This window comes from Oenanthe melanoleuca, chromosome 28, assembly GCF_029582105.1.
Source record: "Oenanthe melanoleuca isolate GR-GAL-2019-014 chromosome 28, OMel1.0, whole genome shotgun sequence".
Classification (NCBI taxonomy): Eukaryota; Metazoa; Chordata; class Aves; order Passeriformes; family Muscicapidae; genus Oenanthe; species Oenanthe melanoleuca.
Window position 1 is genome coordinate 5,104,234 of NC_079361.1, and position 19,586 is coordinate 5,123,819.

A 19,586-nucleotide genomic window follows, 5' to 3' on the forward strand; every position below is an offset into this window, starting at 1 on the left:
TAAATTTAAAGCAGGAGGACTCCAAGCTGCATTATGTGGACAATGGAATGTTTTGTTTGTGGGAAACCACGAGCCAGTTGAGTATGAACAGTTTGACTGGAGCAAGGAACTGGGATTTCAGTGCTCAGCCTGACCTCCCCAAGGCCCAGCACTTCACAGGACACTGGGAATCACAGTGCAAAACTGACAGCCTGGAAGGTCTCTCTTGAAGCTGGAAAAAAAAGAGGAATGCTTAATGAAACCACTGATTTTTCACCTCCATTTCTTATTTTAAATGATAATGTAGCAGTAAGAGCATTCCAGCCAGAGAAGAGGATGAACAGCTCAGATCCACTCCTGCTTCTGGGAGGACAATGAGGCTGGGAAAGGCTGACAAGTCCCTCTGAAAGGGACTCCATGGAGTGTCCATTGCCACCCACAGCTCCAGCAGCTCCATCCATATTGGTATGGATCCTAATTCCAGTCTCTAATACCTCAGAGCTCACCCAGCACACGTGGGATTGTCCCCAAGGAGTCCTGGGGGCTCAGCTTTCCACCCAGGTTCTGATGCCATCCAGCTCAACAGCAGCAGCCAGAGTCCAGCCACACCTGGGGCTGGGATTCACCAGGTGAGCTGCACTCCAAACCCTCTCTGAGCCACAGCCTCAGGTGTGGCACCCCCTGAACCTGCACAGCCCCAGAGCCAGGGCTCTCCTGTCCCAGCCACAGCCTCAGGTGTGGCACCCCCTGAACCTGCACAGCCCCAGAGCCAGGGCTCTCCTGTCCCAGCCACAGCCTCAGGTGTGGCACCCCCTGAACCTGCACAGCCCCAGAGCCAGGGCTCTCCTGTCCCAGCCACAGCCCCCAGTGAGGCTCTCCTGTCCCAGCCCCACACACACAAACTCCCACAGGACTCTGCCAAGCCTCAGGATGTCCAACAAAACTGAACATCTGCTCCTGTAACCAATCCCTGACTCTGAACCACAACATCTCCAGGAATCTCTTGGGAAGTTGAGTGTGTGCCAGTTTTGCTCAGAGCTTCCTGCTGGAGCCTTACATTAAAATCCAAACATTCAGCCTGAAGTGGCTACTTTCCTTTGAAGGAGCCTGAACTTCCTGAAGAGCCCCATTTCAGAACAGCAGGAGGGGAATGACACACTCAGTGCAACAGCTCTGAGCCAGGACAGAGCCCAGAACCACTGCCATGAAAATGCATTAAATTCACCTAAAAACGTGTGAGAGGAGCCAACCCAACACCTCTGCCAGCAGATCATTGTCTGCAGCTGGCAAAGGAAACCTTTTTTAAGAAGCTAGGCTGGGTCACATCTTATTTGGAGTTTTGGGGTTTTTTTCTATGGACCCCAAACCACAGAATGCCATGGAAGACTAGCAGGAGCAGATATTCATGTGCTGGACCAGGATAAACCAATGATCCTGGCAAGATTCCCTTCTGCCAGGGAACAGCTGCATTCTGTCAGGGAACATCCCACAGCCACAAGTGGAGAAATTTCATCCAAGCACAAAAACTGTTACTTCAGCATCCTCCCAAGGGAGGAAACTTCCAAAAAACACCAGCTCCAAGTCACTGCAGGTTTAATTAACATGTTCCCCCTAGAGTCTTTAAGATTTAATGTAGAGGAAACTGATTGATGGATTTATTTAAACCTCACACTTAAAGTTTGGAAATGCAGCTTTTCCCAAACCAAGAGACTGGAACAGAATTTACTGCAATACCCAGAAATCCAAAAGAAAGCCTCAGTGTAATTTACCACTTATTTTTCCTTCCCTTTAAAACTTTGTGTCACTTCCCAAAGTTTATCAGCACAGAAAATGCCAATGCTCAGGCTGGGCTGCCCCAGAATTCCAGAACTCTGCAGGGCCTGTCCAGGAAGCTCAGATCAGGATCCACAGGGTGACCTGAGGCTCTGAAAACACATCTGGGAACTCCCCAGAACAAGCCCGGACAAAAACACCAACTTTAGGTTGGGCAGTTTGATTTTAACAGTTTGTGACAAACCCAAGAGCTCTGAGAGGTGTGAAAGGTGCAGGGAGGGAATGGGGGCAAGAACTGGGACTGGGGACATGTTTTATAGCAGTTATTCCTTGGCCTCCAGGGCCAGAAGTAAATAGCAAGAGGACCAAAAAACTTTACACTCCCAGTGTGAGGGAAAGCAGAGCTGGCCACAGCTCCTCCCTCAATCCCTGGGGAGAGAAGAGGAGCAAGGTTTACATGTGCAAAGCTTTGAAAAGGGAGAAGGAAAACCTTCCCAAAGCAGAGACAGCAGCCAGCAATTGCATCACAGGTGGGGAAGGGAAACTTCCCTTCTGCAAGGGAACACCAGAGGAAGAGGGGATTTTGGCTCTTGAAGAGCTCAGGCAGAGATTGTGAGATTGTGCAGAGGGAGTGAGAAGCTCCCTGCAGCCAGGGAAGGGCCGAGATTCCTGGGAAAGATGGAGAAAGCCCGAGGGAAACAGAGACTTCAGCAAATGGAAGGGGGACTGGCCAAGGGTGGAACTGCACATTCCTCCCCCATCCCTCCCTGACTCCCCAGAACTCAGTGTGAGCAAATCTTGGGGACTCTGCAGTGCCAGTGTCACCAGTACTGGCAGTGGGACACCAGCAAGAGCCACAGGCTCATCCTCAGGAGGCCACCAAGCCTCCACAGCTCCTGGAGGCTCAGCAGGAAGGCAGCAGTGGGGTCTAGCAGCTGCTCTCTGAGGGGATGCAGGCTGTGAGAGCTCTGCTCCTGCTTTGCCTCAGTTCAGGCTGTGCTGGAGAAGGGAATGTGGAACAGCCCTGCCCGCCCAGAGGGAACACAGCCTGGCCCTCACACCCTGCCCAGGAACCACACTAATTACACTCATTAACACGGCCCTGCCCACACAATGTGACAATTACTGTCTCATTTTACAGCTAACCCCTCTCCTTGCACTCTGTGCCTTTTGCTACTTCGGGCAGGGAGAAGGTTCAAATACCAAATCCTGTATTTCCCAAAGGAACCAATAAAACCTGGAATTCAGACCCCGGTGTTTTGATGCCATCACCTCCCTTCCACCAGCTGCCACGAACACTCCCTGTTTCATTGCACGTGTGGGGGACAGATCAGGACAAGTACCCAGCACTCAGGTACTTCCATGGAAAGCTGCTGCCCCTGCTCAGTCGTTTTGGGAACACCTTGTGCGTGCCAGCCAAAACCAGGGAGTTCCAAACAAGAACATCTCTTCATTCCATTACCAACATTCCCACTGCATACCTGTAATTGAGTTTCTCCAACCAATGCACTGGGATGCCCGAGCATCTCGGGACAGAGAGGTGGCACCTGGAGCAGCCTGGCCACTGCCACACGGCACCTCCCCGAGCTCCTGCTGCTACAGCCCTGCAGAGCCCTCACACACCCAGGGTTTCCCCCAGGGCACAGAATTCCACCTGCTCCCAGAGCCTGGGACGTTTGGCCTGGCTGTTCTTACACTTCCGAAGCAAGAATTCCACGGGCACATTCCTGGGGCTTGGAACTGCTCTGCCTGGGGGCAAGGACTGAGCAAACCCCAGAACAACTGCACAGCAAATCCACACCGTTGGATTCACCAGCAGTGCCAAACCCCAGGAAGGGTGACCCCAGGTTCAGCAGGACAAGCCCTGCTGCCAGAAGGAAGAGGCTCCAACGCTGCCCTAGGATCTGCTGGAATGAGCAGCTGAAGAGCCCGGCAGGAAACACGCTGAGCCCGGCTCTGGCACCCACGGGAACTGCAGAGACCAGCAGACACTGGGAACGGGATCCACACAGCACAGACTGGGCACTCCACACCCAGACACCCAGAGCAGCCACGGGGCAGTTCAGGATCCTTCCAAAATCAGGGGCTGTTCCAGCAGCCCTGGGGGCTGACACTGCTGCCAGGACACACAACCACTGCTGGCTCTCAAACAGCCCCTAATTAGGGAAGATTCCCAGTGCTCCCAGTCCCGACGGCCGTTCCACTGACTCAGTTCCCTTTTGCCTCCAAAGACAAACATTTTAAACCCTCTGGAACTTTGTTTTCCCCTTCTTCAGGCCACGCCTCAAGCACCTGAACTGTCAGTCCTTACCCAGCTCCAGCACAATGACCACTGCCCACTACCCTGGCTGATGCTCTGTATCCAGAAGTGCCCACAGGAAATGTTGTGCTGTTACTCTGAACTCGGTTTAGACATTTGAAGGCTGGAGAGGCCAAGGATTTTCTTGCCACTCCACTGCACTCCCAAGGTGACTTGAAAACCAGAAAGCTGGGCACCAGTCTGAAGAAATGACACTAATTTAGACTTGTCACCACCTGAGTACTCAGCTCAATCTCTTCATCTTCCTCAAGAGATGAAGGTGTTCAGGTCAGCAAAGGCAGCTCCCCATCCACAAAGGAATGGAAGGGAACTGTGGAAGGGGGAACACCACAAACCTGATTTCCAAAGCCCTGATTCTGCTGCAGCACATGCCAAAGCACCAACCTGATTTTGCAGGTCACCCTTAAATACATTGAACTGCAACCAAAGGAAGAATGGCTCTCAAAGCCAGCCCAAACCCCTCCGAATGTGAGGACACACCAGAGCAGGACCGAACCACCTGAATGCCCAAAAAACATTAAAATGCTTCAGAAAGTTCTGCTGCACTTCAAGGCTAAAACCTGCTGCAAGCCTGGGGCTGGATCCCTAAGGAAAACACTGCTGATCGCAGGATGAGCTGGAGCAGCTGCGTGCCAGAGGCTGCACAGGAACCTCCCCTGGAAGGCTGCCAGAGGTTGTGCAACACCCAGCACGGCTTCGGGAAGAGCTTTCCCAAAGTGCTGTGGCCACGTGCAGCCAGGAGTGCAAGTGCTGAGCTGCAGCCAGAGCCAGGCACGGGCTGAGCACAGGAGAGCCTGGGCCACAGAGCTGCACTCTACCTTTCTCTTTGACCAGGTCCTTCAGGGACTGCCACTTGACGTCGAAGGGGATGTTGGTGATGAAGGCGCGGTACCGCCTGGCGGGGCTGGCGTACGGCTCGAAGCGGTTCCCGCCCCTCTTCATCCCCTTCTCCTTCTTCTTCTCGTTGGGCGTCGGGCGCTCGCCTTCGCTGCGGGAGAGAATGAGCTGTGAGCTCCTGGGCATGGAGCAGTTCCACATCCAGAGAATCCCTGGGAGCTCCTGGGCATGGAGCAGCTCCACAGCCAGAGAGAGAATCCCTGTGAGCTCCTGGGAACGGAGCAGCTCCACAGCCAGAGAGAGAATCCCCCTGAGCTCCTGGGAACGGAGCAGCTCCACAGCCAGAGAGAGAATCCCTGGGAGCTCCTGGGCATGGAGCAGCTCCACAGCCAGAGAGAGAATCCCCCTGAGCTCCTGGGAACGGAGCAGCTCCACAGCCAGAGAGAGAATCCCTGGGAGCTCCTGGGCATGGAGCAGCTCCACAGCCAGAGAGAGAATCCCTGGGAGCTCCTGGGAACGGAGCAGCTCCACAGCCAGAGAGAGAATCCCTGGGAGCTCCTGGGAACGGAGCAGCTACACATCCAAGGAGAGATTCCCACCTGAGCTCCTGGGGATGGAGCAGCTCCACAGCCAGAGAGAGAATCCCCCTGAGCTCCTGGGGATGGAGCAGCTCCACCTCCAAATGGAACAAAACCAGAGCAGAGGCTCTGAATCCCAGAGCAGGCTGGGCGGGAAGGGACCCTAGAGCCCATCCCATATTGAAAGGAAAAAAAAACCAAACCAAGAGAACAAAATGCTTCAGCCACAGTCTTACATAATTCCCTTCACTAATCCAATTATCTCCTTGCTCACTCAGTGCTGCTGGATAAGATTCACCAACACATCCTGAGGAGAAATTCAGAACACATCAGATAAAAAAAATCAGAGGTTTCGCCAATCTCTCTGTCCTGAGCTTTTCCCAGCCTAGCACATGTGCAAATTCCAGATCAGAAATCCCAGCTCCATCCCTCCAGGACCATTTCAATCCCTGAACAGACACAACAGCCTGCAGGGAAAAAGCAATTTAAGAATGTAGAGGCCTCTGAGGTTTTATATTTGAGTGTGCTCCCTGCTTCTATCACCAAAGCTCCTCCAGACACAGGGATGAGAATTTTCCAGTCTTTCCCTCACAGAACTTTTTTCAAGCTTCGTAATTAATGAAGTAATTGCAAATCCAGAATTAGACTTGAAATAGGACAATCCTATTTCAACCTTCATTTCTGTTTGGATGAAATAACACAAAGTGTTGTAGCTGTGTTAAAGGCTGCACTCAGATTTTAGTGGTTATCCCTCAAACTGCATTTCCCCAAGGCCACTGAGATTGTGCCCACAGGAGCCTTGCTGTTATCCCTGTGGAAGTGAGAGCTGGATATTCCAAAGAGAACCACAAACAAATTCCCTGGAGGCATCCCAAATGGAACAGGGTCAGGAAAAACAAAATCACAGCACAGAGATATCTTTATTTATATTTCCAGGAATAACCATGGAGATAAACTGCTGATTCCACATTCCCAGGAATGGTGGGAACATCTTTCCCCAAGCCTGGATTCCCTGTCCCTGGGATCAGGGATGTCCCTGCCCCTGCCTGGCTCCAGCTGCACAGTCAGTGAAATTGTGTCTGTCAGAATTTTACTGCCCAAAGCACAGTCTGACTGTTCTTCAATGGGAAAAAAATAATAAAATAAGTCTGGATCTTTCTCCTCCCAAAGCTGAACACGTTCCTGGTCTAGGAAACACAAACTCAAGTCCAACCTCGAGTCTGCACCAGGAATCACAGCACACCAGGCTCAACCTGATTCTTATCAGCCCAGCATGAAACTGAGGCCACAAACGCCCTGAGGGGGAGAAGTCCTTTCTATTCCATGGATTCGCTACCAAAACCGCCTTTGCCAACTGTGGAATTTTCACCCAGCATCAACATGAGGAAGTGAGAAGCAGCTGAGGCTTTTTCTGCCGTTCATCCCTACGTTCACAGAGCCGGAACTGCAGCGCTGCTGATTTTGGTTTAAATTTCTGCACCATTTCACCGATAGCACCCACGGCGATTGTGCAATCCCTGCCCGGCACCACCTTAAACTCTCACCCTCGAGCTGTTTGCGCTCCTAAATCCCCTCACGCATCATTCAGCCCCAAAAAAGCGCACACGCTGCCCAAAGCGGGCAGCGGGATGAAATGCTGAGAGCAGCCGAGTTATTACAACTTACCAACAGCAAATAAAGTAATAAAGTTAAACATCCTAAACAAGCACAGGCTGCTCCTCCAGGGGAAGCCTGAACTCCAGCAAAGCTCAGCTTTTCCAGAGGGGACGGGGACGGGGACCGGAGGGGACGGGGACGGTCCCAGGGCTCTCTGCCCCCCAGGCTCGGGCCCGGCGCCTCCAGGGCGGCCCCGCCCGAGATCCAGAGCCGCGCCCGGAGGGAGCAGCGGCCGCAGCCCCGGGAGCGGCCCCGCTCCGGGAACGAGCTCCCCGGGCCCCGCACCGGCAACGAGCCGCCCGGGCCCCGCTCCGCCCCGCCGCCCTCAGGCCGGGCCCAGGCCGCACGCGGCCCCACGAGGAGCGCGGCCCCTCACAGCCCTCCTACCTCTTAGGGGGCGGCCCCCCCGCGCCGGCCGCCCCGTTGGGCGCTGGCGGAGCCGCCGCTGTCGCTGCGGCCGCCGCCGGGGGCGGCTCCATTTTCCCGGGGGCGTTTTGCGAGGCCGCGGCCGCCGCCATTTCCCAGCGCGTCCTTTGTGTGGGGAGCGCGGGGCACGCCGGGAGGGCGGCGCAGGCCGGGCCGCCAGGGGGCGCTGCGCTGCTCATGCGCGCGAAGGGGAACGAGCGGCGGGAAAGGCGCGTGAGGCGCTGCGCATGCGCAGTGAGGCGGCTCCGTCCCGCCGCTAGTAATGGCGGCTCTGCGCAGGCGCAGTGGGGCGGTGCCGTACAGCATGGCTGCCGTGGCTACGCATGCTCAGTGGGGTGATTAAAAAAAAACAAAAAACCCGCCGTTAACTCAAAACGAGTCATAGTTTTCGGTTTTAAGGAAGAAAGTGTCATTTAAAACACAAAACAGACAGTTTGGGGACTCTCATCCACAGGATGAATATGTGTCACGGGAGATCAGTGGAGGCCCGGGCCCCCATCCCGCGTTGCTGTGAGGCAGCCGAGTCTCCCCAGCCCCGATCGCAGCCCCGGGATCCACAAACCCGCCCAGCAGCACCACAGAATGTGCGGAACCCCTTAAGAGGCCGCGGCTCTCCGGCGGACCCTTGGTTGGATGCACAACAGCTCTGTTGACAGGCAGCTGTATTAGCCAATAAGAGGCGAGAATCGCGGAGGCCGCTGCTGGCTGTGCCAATCAGCGCCGAGGGGGCGGGGCCACACCCGGAAGCGGCGAGCGGCGCGGAGGCGGCACCGGCAGCAGCGGGGATCGGGAGAAACCGCAGCGATGTCGGAACGGAAAGTGCTGAACGTGAGTTGGGGGAAACCCCCGCCAAGGAGGGGCCGGGGAAGCGTCCTGGACCATGAGAAGGTTCCCCGAGGGCGCTGGGGGCTCCCGGGTGGTTCGGGTGTCACTCGGAATCCCGGGATTCCTGAGGCTGGAAAAGACCCGAGATCCAGCCCAGGCTGTGCCCGGTGCCCACCTTGTCCCCAGCCCAGAGCACTGAGTGCCACGTCCAGGCCGTCCTTGGACATCTCCAGGACGGAGACTCCAGCCCTCCCTGGGCAGCTCATTCAGTGTTTAACAACCTTTCCACGAGGGACTTCTCCCAAAATCCAATTTCAGCCTCCGCTGAGGCCGTTTCCTCTCATCCTGCGATGTTCCCTGGTAGCACAGCCCGACCCCCACCTGCCTGCCCCCTCCTGTCAGAGCTGAGGGGAGAGAGAAATTCCTGGTGGTTCAGCATTCCCAAATTCTCTCTCTGTCCATAGAAATATTCCTGGCATTCCCAAATTCTCTCTCCCCATAGAAATATTACCCCCCGGACTTTGATCCGGCCAAGATCCCGAAGCTGAAGCTCCCCAAGGACCGGCAGTACGTGGTGAGGCTCATGGCCCCCTTCAACATGAGGTGAGAGGCTCTGGAACCACAGGATCACTCATGGGATAATGGGATCCCTCATGGAATAATGAGATGGCTCATGGAATAATGAGATCATTCATGGAACCACGGGATCCCTCATGGGATAATGGGATCACTTACAAAATAATGGGATCGCTCATGGTACCATGGGATCGCTCACAGAATAATGGGATCACTAATGGAACCGTGGGATCTCTCATGGGGTAACGGGATCACTCGTGGACTCGTGGTCACCCCTAAATTTCCAAAGGTGAAACCATCCTGACACAATCAGTCCCCTGGGCTGTTCCTGGCGTCCCTGCCCTGTTTCTCTGAGCTGCCCTGGGTATTTCTCTGAGCTGCCCTGGGTGTTCCTCTGAGCTGCCCTGGGTGTTTCTCTGAGCTGCTCTGGGTGTTTCTCTGAGCTGCCCTGGGTATTTCTCTGAGCTGCCCTGGGTGTTTCTCTGAGCTGCCCTGAGTGTTTCTCTGAGCTGCCCTGGGTATTTCTCTGAGCTGCCCTGGGTGTTTCTCTGAGCTGCTCTGGGTGTTCCTCTGAGCTGCTCTGGGTGTTTCTCTGAGCTGCCCTGGGTGTTTCTCTGAGCTGCTCTGGGTGTTCCTCTGAGCTGCCCTGGGTGTTTCTCTGAGCTGCCCTGGGTGTTCCTCTGAGCTGCCCTGGGTGTTTCTCTGAGCTGCTCTGGGTGTTTCTCTGAGCTGCTCTGGGTGTTCCTCTGAGCTGCCCTGGGTGTTTCTCTGAGCTGCTCTTGGTGTTTCTCTGAGCTGCCCTGAGTGTTTCTCTGAGCTGCCCTGGGTGTTCCTCTGAGCTGCCCTGGGTGTTTCTCTGAGCTGCCCTGAGTGTTTCTCTGAGCTGCCCTGGGTGTTTCTCTGAGCTGCCCTGGGTGTTCCTCTGAGCTGCCCTGGGTGTTTCTCTGAGCTGCCCTGGGTGTTTCTCTGAGCTGCCCTGGGTGTTCCTCTGAGCTGCCCTGGTGTTTCCCTGCCCTTGCCCAGGTGCAAGACGTGTGGGGAGTACATCTACAAGGGCAAGAAGTTCAACGCCCGCAAGGAGACGGTGCAGAACGAGTCCTACCTGGGGCTGCCCATCTTCCGCTTCTACATCAAGTGCACGCGCTGCCTGGCTGAGATCACCTTCAAGGTCAGCCTGGCCCCCAGTCCCAGCCTCTCCCTGCCTGGGGAGCTCGGGGTGCATCCCAGGGAGCGGCTGGAGCTGTGGGATGGGGTCAGGGAAAGGGTTTTTCCTCCGAGGGTGGTGGGGCAGTGAGTTCCTCCAGGGAATGGGCACGGCCCCGAGGCTGCCAGAGCTCCAGGAGCTTTTGGGATTGGGGGGATTGTCCCATTCAGAGGCAGGAGCTGATGATCCCTTCCAGCTCAGGGTGTTCCATGATTCCCTGACAATCCAGTCCCAGTGTGGGGTTGTGGCTGGATCAGCCCTTCCTGTGGCAGTTTTGTTCATGGAATCAGGGAATGTGCAGCTCTGGATGTGGCCATGGGCTGGAGCAGGATTCCCACTTGGTTGGAGCAGGATTCTCACCTGGCTAGGGTAGAATTCCCACCTGGCTGGGATAGAATTCCCACCTGTATGAGGCAGGATTCCCACCTGGCTAGAGCAGGATTCTCACCTGTATGGAGCAGGATTCCTACCTGGCTGGGGCAGGATTCCCATCTGGCTGAGGCAGAATTCCTACCTGTATGGGGCAGGATTCCCACCTGGCTGGAGCAGGATTCTCACCTCTCTGGGATAGAATTCCCACCTGTATGGGGCAGGATTCTCATGGTTTTCCTGCTGTTTCCCCTCAGACAGACCCTGAGAACACGGATTACACCATGGAGCACGGCGCCACCAGGAACTTCCAGGCAGAGAAGCTCCTGGAGGAGGAGGAGAAGAGGATGCAGAAGGAGAGGGAAGAGGAAGAGCTCAACAATCCCATGAAGGTACAAGGACTGCAGGAAAACCTCTCCCACTCTGCCTGGCTCTCCCCAGCCACAGCAGTGACTTCCTAACCATTCACTTACCAAAAATGAGGATGGGGAGGATCCTCCTGTGCTTCATCCAGCGTGGGGAGGTGTTGGAGGCTCCTGTCAGGCTCTGCTGCCTCAAATATCCCAACTTATCCCACCCAGGTGCTGGAGAACCGAACCAAGGACTCCAAGCTGGAGATGGAGGTCCTGGAGAACCTGCAGGAGCTGAAGGAGCTCAACCAGCGGCAGGCCAACGTGGATTTTGAGGCCATGCTGAAGCAGTACAAGGAGCTGGAGGAGGAGCAGAGGCGCAAGGAGCAGGAGGAGGACGAGCAGGAGATGAAGTGAGGGGCGGGGAGGGGAATGAGCCAGGCTGGGTTAGCAGGATTTGGGGAGCTGGGAGGAAATCCCGGTCTGTCATGGCAAAGTGCTCAGGGAGAAGGACTGGAAGGTCCTTCCAAGCCAACCAGGCTGGGATTCTGTGGGATCTGGGCTGTGGGAAGTGCCCTCAATGGAGCCAGTTCCTGCTCTGGGGTGAAGCTCTCACCCCTCAGGCTTGAACTGATCCCATAAAACCCGCCCAGGAGGGGATCCCGAGGCTCTGCTGCTGGCCCCAGCTCCCCTGGAGCAGGCAGGGGCTGGCAGTGGGATGGACCCAGCTCCAGCACTCCTCTGTCCCAGCAGGGCCATGCTGGAGCAGGCCCAGAACCGCCGGCTCCTGCAGGACTCCGACTCTGACGAGGAACCGGCAAAACCCCGCGCGAATCCCGCAGCGCAGGCAAAACCCACAGACATCCTGCAGGAGGTGAGGGAGCCCCAGCCCTTCCCCAGATCCTCTGCCCCAGAGCTGTGAGTGCCCTTTGTGTCCCCGTGTGAGTGACACCAGGCCTGTGTCACGCCTGAGCGGCTCCCAAAGGCCGTGTCCCTGTGCGCTGGGCTGAGAGCAGCCGGGGAGTTTTGGGCTGTGCCTGGTGACAAAGGCAGGGATGGAGCTGCCCCCACCCTCCCTCCCTGGGGAAGAACAAGCTCTGCTGGGCCCTGCTGCTGCTTCAGGCAGGATTGCAGCACTCTGGGCTCTCCCTGGGCCGAGCTTTGGGTTTAGGCACAACAAAAGAGCTCCCAGAGCTCGGCCTGGAGGGAGGGATTATCCCGACAAACAGCCCTGGCCTGGAGGGAGGGATTATCCCAACAAACAGCCCTGCCCTCTCCCACTGTCGATCCCTGCCCCAGGGCCCCGTGTCTGCTGGGCTGGATCAAAGCTGCCGTGCCCAGACTGGGGCTGGGGTTAATCCCAGCCTTGTTCCCTGGCCCAGCACTAATCCCTGTGCCCAGGGCTCTGGCATTCACTGGGTTCTGTGGCTGGACCACCTGCAGGCGCCCAGGGCTGCTCAGTGGCCTTGAAAGGAGCTGATAAAACAGAGAGAATGACTTTTCCCCAGGCAGGGAGGGATAGGACACGGGGGAATGGGCTGGAACCGAGGCAGGGAGGGTTGGGTTGGATGTTAAGGAGACCCTGGAACAGGTTGCTGCTCCAGCTGTGGCTGGAAGTGTCCAAGGCCAGGTTGGACAGGGCTTGGAGCAGCACAGGTAGTGGAAGGTGGGACTGGATGGGCTTTAAGGTCCTCCCAAGCCAAACCATCCTGGGATTGTTTTCTCTGCCTCCTCAGCATCCCAGGACCATCCCGAGGCTGGGTTTGGCTCTCTGGATCTCCAGGGGCAGCTTTGCACATCCACATCCCTGTTTGGCACTGCAGGGGCGCAATTCCCCCTGGGGCCCCTCTCTGTGTCTCTGCTGCTCCCATCCCCAATCCCCCCGCCAGGCTGGAGCCCCCTGACCCCAGCTGTGCCCCACAGGAGCCCCAGCCCCAGAGCAAGAAGCCGAGGACGGAGAGCTGGGAGCGCAGCGTGGGCAAGCTCAGCAGCAGGGCACAGCTGGCCGGGCTGGTGGCCCCCAGGAGGCAGAAGCCAGATCCTGCCCTGGATAACGGGATGGAAACACGAGGCACCACGGCCAGCACTGGTACCTGGGCCCTGGGGGGCTCTGGCAGCCCCCAGGGGGTTTGGCTCTGTGCTCAGAGCCTGGTGTGGGCTGATGTGAGAGCAGGGGGGTGTCCCCGTTTCCAGGAGCTCCCTGCTGAAGGGGAGGCTCCTTCCTGGCTCTGGGCTCTAAGCCACGGCCTTGGGGACAGATTGGCAGGGCCAGGAGCTTCAAAACAGCAGATAGAGCCCTGGGAACGTCACAACAGGGATAAGGGTGTGATAGCAGGGAATTGCTTTGGTTTGGGGCCTGGTGATAAATCCTGCCTGACTGCTGGAGCTGGGGAGCTCTAAGGAGCACAAAACAAGCTGGAAGGTTTTCCAGCACCTCAGTGAGCTGCCCAGCAAGGCAGGGGATCCATGAGAGATGGGGGATTGATTTGTTCTGGGCTGGTTGATCCTAAGCCTTTGGCTTAGTGAGTCCCCCTGCCCTCAGGGCATCCCTGGGGAGGGATCTTGGAGGTTTCCCCTTTTCCCTGTGCTTCCCCAGCCACTGCTCCTGGCTGGAGGATTGGGGTGGTGGGAGCCCAGAGCTGCTCCTCTCTCCTTCCCAGGGTCTGGAATCCCCCAGGGGGCTGTGGAGGGACAAGGGGGCTGGTCCCAGACCCTGCTGCTTCCTGCAGGGTGGAGAAGGGAGGTTCCAGCCCAGGGGTGCAGGGACTCCTTGCCCACCTGATTTATCCTCCCTGGATCACTCAGAATCATCAGGACCCACCCAGGGATGAGGCTGCACTTGGAATCTCTCCAGCTGTGAGCAGCCAGCCAGGGATTTGCTGGGATATGCCCTGGGGAGGCTGGACCTGACCAGATCCTCTCTCTCTCTCTCTCTCTTCCAGGCTCACTTCCAGCAGCAGCAGCAGCAGCCACGTCCTCACTGGGATTATTGGGAGCCTACTCAGACAGCGAGGACAGTGCCAGTGACTGAGGAGCCAGCAGGGCAGGGACAGGGACAGAGCAGGGACAGGGATGGGACAGGGACAGAGCAGGGACAGGGATGGGGCAGGGATGGGACTGTCCCCCCTCCCTGCAGCCCCACACAGAGCTGGAAGCACAGCCAGGGCCCCACGGGGTCCAAGCCACTGCTGTTCCCACGTCCTGCCCTGCAGCAGCAGCACAGGGAAGGTGTTTTATCTGCAGCAGGAGTCCTGGAGGAAGCCCCAGCACGGAGAAGGTGTTTTCCCTGCAGGAGGACTCCTGGGGAAGCCCCAGCAGTGTCCAGCATGTCCCAGCCCTGCTCCCAGGGTGTGTTGGAAGTGCCAGGGCTGGGCAGGACAGGACTCTGCTGTGTCCATTCTGGGGGTGCCACTGTTCTCACCCCACACTGATCATGCCCAGGTCGGGTTTGGGGTGCCCTGAGGGACCTTGGATCCTTCCCATGGGGGTGCAGGGGAGGGTGAGTGCTCAGCCCCCCTGCTTCACTTCACCCCCAGCTGTTCCTGTGCCAGGCTGTCTCAGATCCCACTTTGCACAGACCTGGGGGCTCATCCAGCCCCCCACTGCGGGGACAGGGCTGTCCTGCCACCACCAGCCCCCCCAGATGTCCCCAGGAGCTCGGGGACAAACCCCTCCCCACCATTCTGAGCCTGCTGGGCTGCAGCAGCCACAAGCCTGGAATAAATTTGATCTGGCAGAGCCAGTTGGTTCATCTTCTTCCAGAGAGTGATTTGTGCGTGGGCACTGCCAGGTCCTGCCCCAGGGACCCTCCCAGTGCCACCCACCCCAAGTGGGGCTCTCCTCACCCATGGCCATGAACTTCCCCCTCATCAAGGCACCCACCTCTAATTGCTGAGCAGCCTCTGGCTCATTAAGCCCCTCACAGAGGGGCTGGTGGGAGAGGGGCTCTGGGGCATCAGGGAGAGCTGGCCATCCACCCCCATCCCAATTAGCATTCTGTGCACATCCCTTAATTAGCCTCTTCAAATATTAATGCTGGGCACTGGGCTCAGCCCGGAGCTGGGGTGGGGACATGTGGCCATGTCCTCCCAGATGTGTCCCCCCACTCCCCAGCTGTCACCATCAGGTGGGACCCCGGGGAGGGACCTTTGTTCTGGGGACAGACAATGCCAGCAGGGGACTCGGGGCAGGGCTGGGGGGCTCCAAACGGTCTGAGGCTGGCTGAGCCCCCCCAAGCCAGGGTCAGAGGGGGAGCAGAGCCCCCCGTGTCCCCTCGGGAGGGTGGGTGACAGAGCTGGGGGTGCTCCTTGTTCCCCCCAAACCCTGCACCCCTCCAGCCCCCAGGAGCCCGTGGGGGGAATCCCATCACCGGGGTCTGGGGGTCCCGGTGACCCCCGCCACTGCTGGGGGAGTGGGTCTTGAACCCCGCGGGGTCGCGCCGTGTCGCCGCCGGTGTCCCCTCGGTGATCTCACCCCCCCGTGCCCGTACCAGTGTCCCCTCGCTGGTCTCTCGCCCCGTGCCGGTGTTCCCTCGGTGGTGTCACCCCCCCGTGCCCGTGTCCCCTCGGTGATCTCGCCCCCCCCGTGCCCGTGTCCCCTCAGTGGTCTCCCCTCCCGTGTCGGTGTCCCCTCGGTGGTGTCACCCCCCCGTGCCCGTGTCCCCTCGGTGGTCTCCCCCCCCCGTGCCCGTGTCCCCTCGGTGGTCTCCCCTCCCGTGTCGGTGTCCCCTCGGTGGCCTCTCCCCCCGTGCCCGTGTCCCCTCGGTGGTCTCCCCTCCCGTGTCGGTGTCCCCTCGGTGGCCTCTCCCCCCGTGCCCGTGTCCCCTCGGTGGTCTCCCCCCCGTGCCCGTGTCCCCTCGGTGGTCTCCCCTCCCGTGTCGGTGTCCCCTCGCTGGTCTCCCCTCCCGTGTCGGTGTCCCCGGCGAGGCGGGCGCGGGTTGGGGGGGGTGGATCGGGGGCTCCGGTCCGCGCCGCGCGCGGCGGCGACACAAAGCGGCTCCGGCGGCGGCGGCGGCGACGGCGGCGGCAGGGGGGGGGTCCCGGAGCCGCTCGGTCCCGCCGGTGCCGGTGCCGCTCCCCGCCATGGCCAAGTGGCTCCGGGAGTACCTGGGCCGGGGGGCTCGGCGCTCCCCCCCGCGCCCCCCCCAGCCCGATTACAGCGGTCCCGGTAGCCCCGGGGGCCCCCCCGGCGCCGCCCCCGCCGCTGCCCTGCGCGGCCCCGCCGCCTCCCCGCGCCGCCACCTGGTGCGGGTGGGGGGCGCGGGGCCGGGGGGCGGCCCCCGCCGGCTGCAGCAGGTACGGCCGGGGGAACGGGGGGACACCGGGGGGGCACTGGGGGTACCGGGGGGAACCGGGCAGGAGCGGCAGCCAAGCTCCGGGAGCGGGGAGGGCGGCGGAGGGAGCGGGAGGTGCAGTGGGGCAGCGGGCGGGGGCTGGGGAAGGGGAGCGGGGGCACCGGGAGCACCGGGAGCAGCGGGAGCAGCGGGAGGGGGAGCGGGGGGGGTCGGGGAGGTGTGAATGGGGCAGCGGAGAGAGCGGGGAGAGGCCAAAGGGGGGTCTGGGGACCGGAGGGGATCGGGGGAGTTGGGGAACGGGGGTGGGGACCGGGAATAAAGAGCGGGAGAGCGGGGACGGGGAACGGGGGAGAGCCGAGGGGTCGGGGGGGCTCTGGGGCAGCCAGGGAGGATCGGGGGTCCCACACAGGGAATTGGGGGCGGCTGGGGCCGGTGCAGTCACTGGGAGAGGGGGAAGGGGAGAGGGGTTGGGGGACAAAGGGACCGGGTGGGAGGGAGGGGGGACGGGGCTGGGGACACCCGAGTTGGGGCTGTGGGAGCCCGAGGGGTCCAGTGAGGGGCACCCAGGGACAGGGGGGGCTGCAGGGGGGGCAGGGGGGGTCCCGTCCCACCCGGAGCCCCCCAGCAGGGCCCAGGTGAGAGCGAGTACTCGGAGCCCTTCGAGGGGGAGCAGGAGCCGGCGCCCGAGGGCTGCGACGAGGAGGCCACAGGTGGGTGACACCCCCCAGATGTGGGTGACACCCCCCAGAGGTGGGGGACACCCCTCACAGGAGGGGGACACCCCCAGCACCCTCCGGGGGTCCCGGGCACCTCCCACCGCCCCGTTCTCCCCCCAGGGTGCCCGCTGCAGGGCGAGGGCCGGCGGGTGCGGCCGCGCCGGGGTCCCCAACTCTACGACACCCCCTCCGAGGAGTGGGACACGGCCGGGGACAGCCCGGGGGGGCCCCCGGCCCGCCAGAGCCGCCTCCCCCGCGATGACGAGCGCCCCGCCGACGAGTACGACCAGCCCTGGGAGTGGAAGAAGGATCACATCTCTCGGGCGTTCGCAGGTGACAGCGTCCCCCGGTGCCACCCGCAGCTCCCCTGGGTGCCACTCCTGGCTCTCAGCATCCTCCAGTGCCCGCGGGGACCACCCCAGGGTCCCCCAAGCTGCATCCCGCATGGGTATCAGTGCTGGATCTCAGCACCCTGGGGTCCCCCCATGTGCCCATGGCTGTCACCACTGGCACCCCAACACCCTGAGACCACCCCAGAGCCGGCAGTGGGACACAGGGCAGGGCAGAGCCACCTCTGGGCCGCTCCCTGGTGGCGGGGCGGGGTGGGTGACGCCCCCTTTGTCCCCGCAGTGCAGTTCGAGAGCCCCGAGCGCTCGCCCAGCCTGTCCCGGCAGCTGCCGCGCTCCCCCCGGGCCCCCCGGCCGGGCTGTCCCCCCAGCCCCCGGCACGTGGACACCTCGCTGCCCCTGGAGAAGCAGGCGTGAGTCTGGGGGCGAGCCCTCGGGTGGCACCAGCAGCCCGGGCATGCAGTGTGGCGTGGGGGCAACCTCTGGGGGGGGAAAAGGTTCCCCACGGGCGGGTCCTTGTGGGGTCAGGGGTGTCCCGTGGTGGGGCTGGGGCCTTTGACACGGGTGGGGGTCCCGGGGGAGGTAGAGGGCACAATGGCATGGGTGAATCCCTGTGGGGTTGGGTGTCCCATGGCATGGCCCCATAGGGTGTTTGGGTGCCCCATGGCGTGGCTGGGTGCCCCATAGGATGTTTGGGTGCCCCATGGCATGGCTGGGTGCCCTGTAGGATGTTTGGGTGCCCCATAGGATGTTTGGGTGCCCCATGGCATGGCTGGGTGCCCCATAGGATGTTTGGGTGCCCCATGGCATGGCTGGGTGCCCCGTAGGATGTTTGGGTGCCCCATAGGATGTTTGGGTGCCCCATGGCGTGGCTGGGTGCCCCGTAGGATGTTTGGGTGCCCCATAGGATGTTTGGGTGCCCCATGGCATGGCTGGGTGCCCCATAGGATGTTTGTTTGGGTGCCCCATAGGATGTTTGGGTGCCCCATAGGATATTTGGGTGCCCCATGGCATGGCTGGGTGCCCTGTAGGATGTTTGGGTGCCCCACAGGATGTTTGGGTGCCCCATGGCGTGGTTGCCCCCCGACTCCCGTGGGTGCCAATGCCCTGCCTGCCTCCATGATGTGGAATGTGCCCCATGGCACAGGAGCTCCCTGTGGGGTGTAGGGGGGTTCCCAGGGGCACAGGGGGTGCCCTGCACTGCTGAGGGGTCCGGGGAGGTCCCAGGGGCACAGGGGGTGCCCTGCACTGCTGAGGGGTCCGGGAGGGTCCCGGTGACACAGGGGGTGCCCTGCATTGCTGAGGGGTCCGGGGAGGTCACTGGTGGCACAGGGGGTGCCCTGCATTGCTGAGGGGTCCGGGGGGGGTCCCAGGGGCACAGGGGGTGCCCTGCAGTGCTGAGGGGTCCGGGGGGGTCCCGTGTGACCGCGCTGGCCGTGCCCAGGTGGTACCACGGCCCCATCGGGCGGGCGGGCGCCGAGACGCTGCTGGCGCTGTGCCGCGAGGGCAGCTTCCTGGTGCGGGACTGCGAGACCAGCCCCGAGGACTACTCGCTGTCCCTCAGGTGAGCCTGGGGACACGGGCACGGCCCAGCCCTGCCAGGGGGGCTGTGGGGCTGTGGGTTTGGGTTTGGATCCGGTGCTGGCGTGTTTGGGTGTCCCAGCATCCCTGGGGATGTGCTGGGATGTCCCCACTCCTGGGGACAGGCTGGAGGTGACCCGGGATGCCTCACCTGGGGTGGTGCCACCCCCTGCCCATGCACTGGGTGGGGTCTCCAGCCCTGTCTTCATCCCCACTCCTGTCCACATCTATGCCCCAATCTCCATCCTAGTCCTCATCCCTATTCCCATTCCTATCCCAGGTGTCCCCCATCCCTGTGTTTGGTCACCTCCCTGTTCCAGCCTGCACCCCACTCCTCATCCCTGTCCAGATCTCCACCTTATCCCCCCCAGTCCCCATTGATCCCATCCCATTGATCCCATCCCATTGATCCCAATGATCCCAATCATCCCAATGATCCCATTGATCCCATCCCCATCCCCATCCTCATCCCACCCCATCCCATCCATCCCACCCCGTGCCTCATTCCCTCCTTCCCGCAGGAGCAGTCACGGTTTCGTGCACGTCAAGCTGACGCGGACCCGGGAGCAGCACTTCACTCTGGGCCGGGCCGGGGCCGCGTTCCCGTCGGTGCCGGCGGCCGTGGGGCACTACACGGCGCGGGCGCTGCCCGTGCGCGGTGCCCGCCACCTGTCCCTGCTCTACCCCGTGGCCGTGCAGCCCCTGTGACCCCCCGCCCCATTAAACCGCCCTGTCGCACCGCGGTGGAGCCGCTGC

At 60.6% G+C, this 19,586-nt stretch overlaps 2 protein-coding genes across 2 annotated transcripts; both read left to right on the forward strand.

Moving 5' to 3' along the window:
* Positions 1 to 8,297: 8,297 nt before the first annotated feature.
* On the forward strand, positions 8,298 to 14,644 carry YJU2 (YJU2 splicing factor homolog). The gene is made up of 8 exons (XM_056512901.1): positions 8,298 to 8,397; positions 8,897 to 8,997; positions 9,994 to 10,138; positions 10,801 to 10,935; positions 11,125 to 11,306; positions 11,647 to 11,767; positions 12,817 to 12,982; positions 13,836 to 14,644. Exons 1-8 carry the CDS (start codon positions 8,374 to 8,376, stop codon positions 13,922 to 13,924), a joined length of 963 nt encoding a protein of 320 aa, XP_056368876.1. The 5' UTR covers positions 8,298 to 8,373; the 3' UTR covers positions 13,925 to 14,644.
* A 1,330-nt stretch (positions 14,645 to 15,974) lies between these two features.
* On the forward strand, positions 15,975 to 19,550 carry SHD (Src homology 2 domain containing transforming protein D). The gene is made up of 6 exons (XM_056512401.1): positions 15,975 to 16,187; positions 16,815 to 16,896; positions 17,023 to 17,235; positions 17,533 to 17,662; positions 18,694 to 18,813; positions 19,352 to 19,550. Exons 1-6 carry the CDS (start codon positions 15,975 to 15,977, stop codon positions 19,536 to 19,538), a joined length of 945 nt encoding a protein of 314 aa, XP_056368376.1. The 3' UTR covers positions 19,539 to 19,550.
* The last annotated feature ends 36 nt before the right edge of the window (positions 19,551 to 19,586 follow it).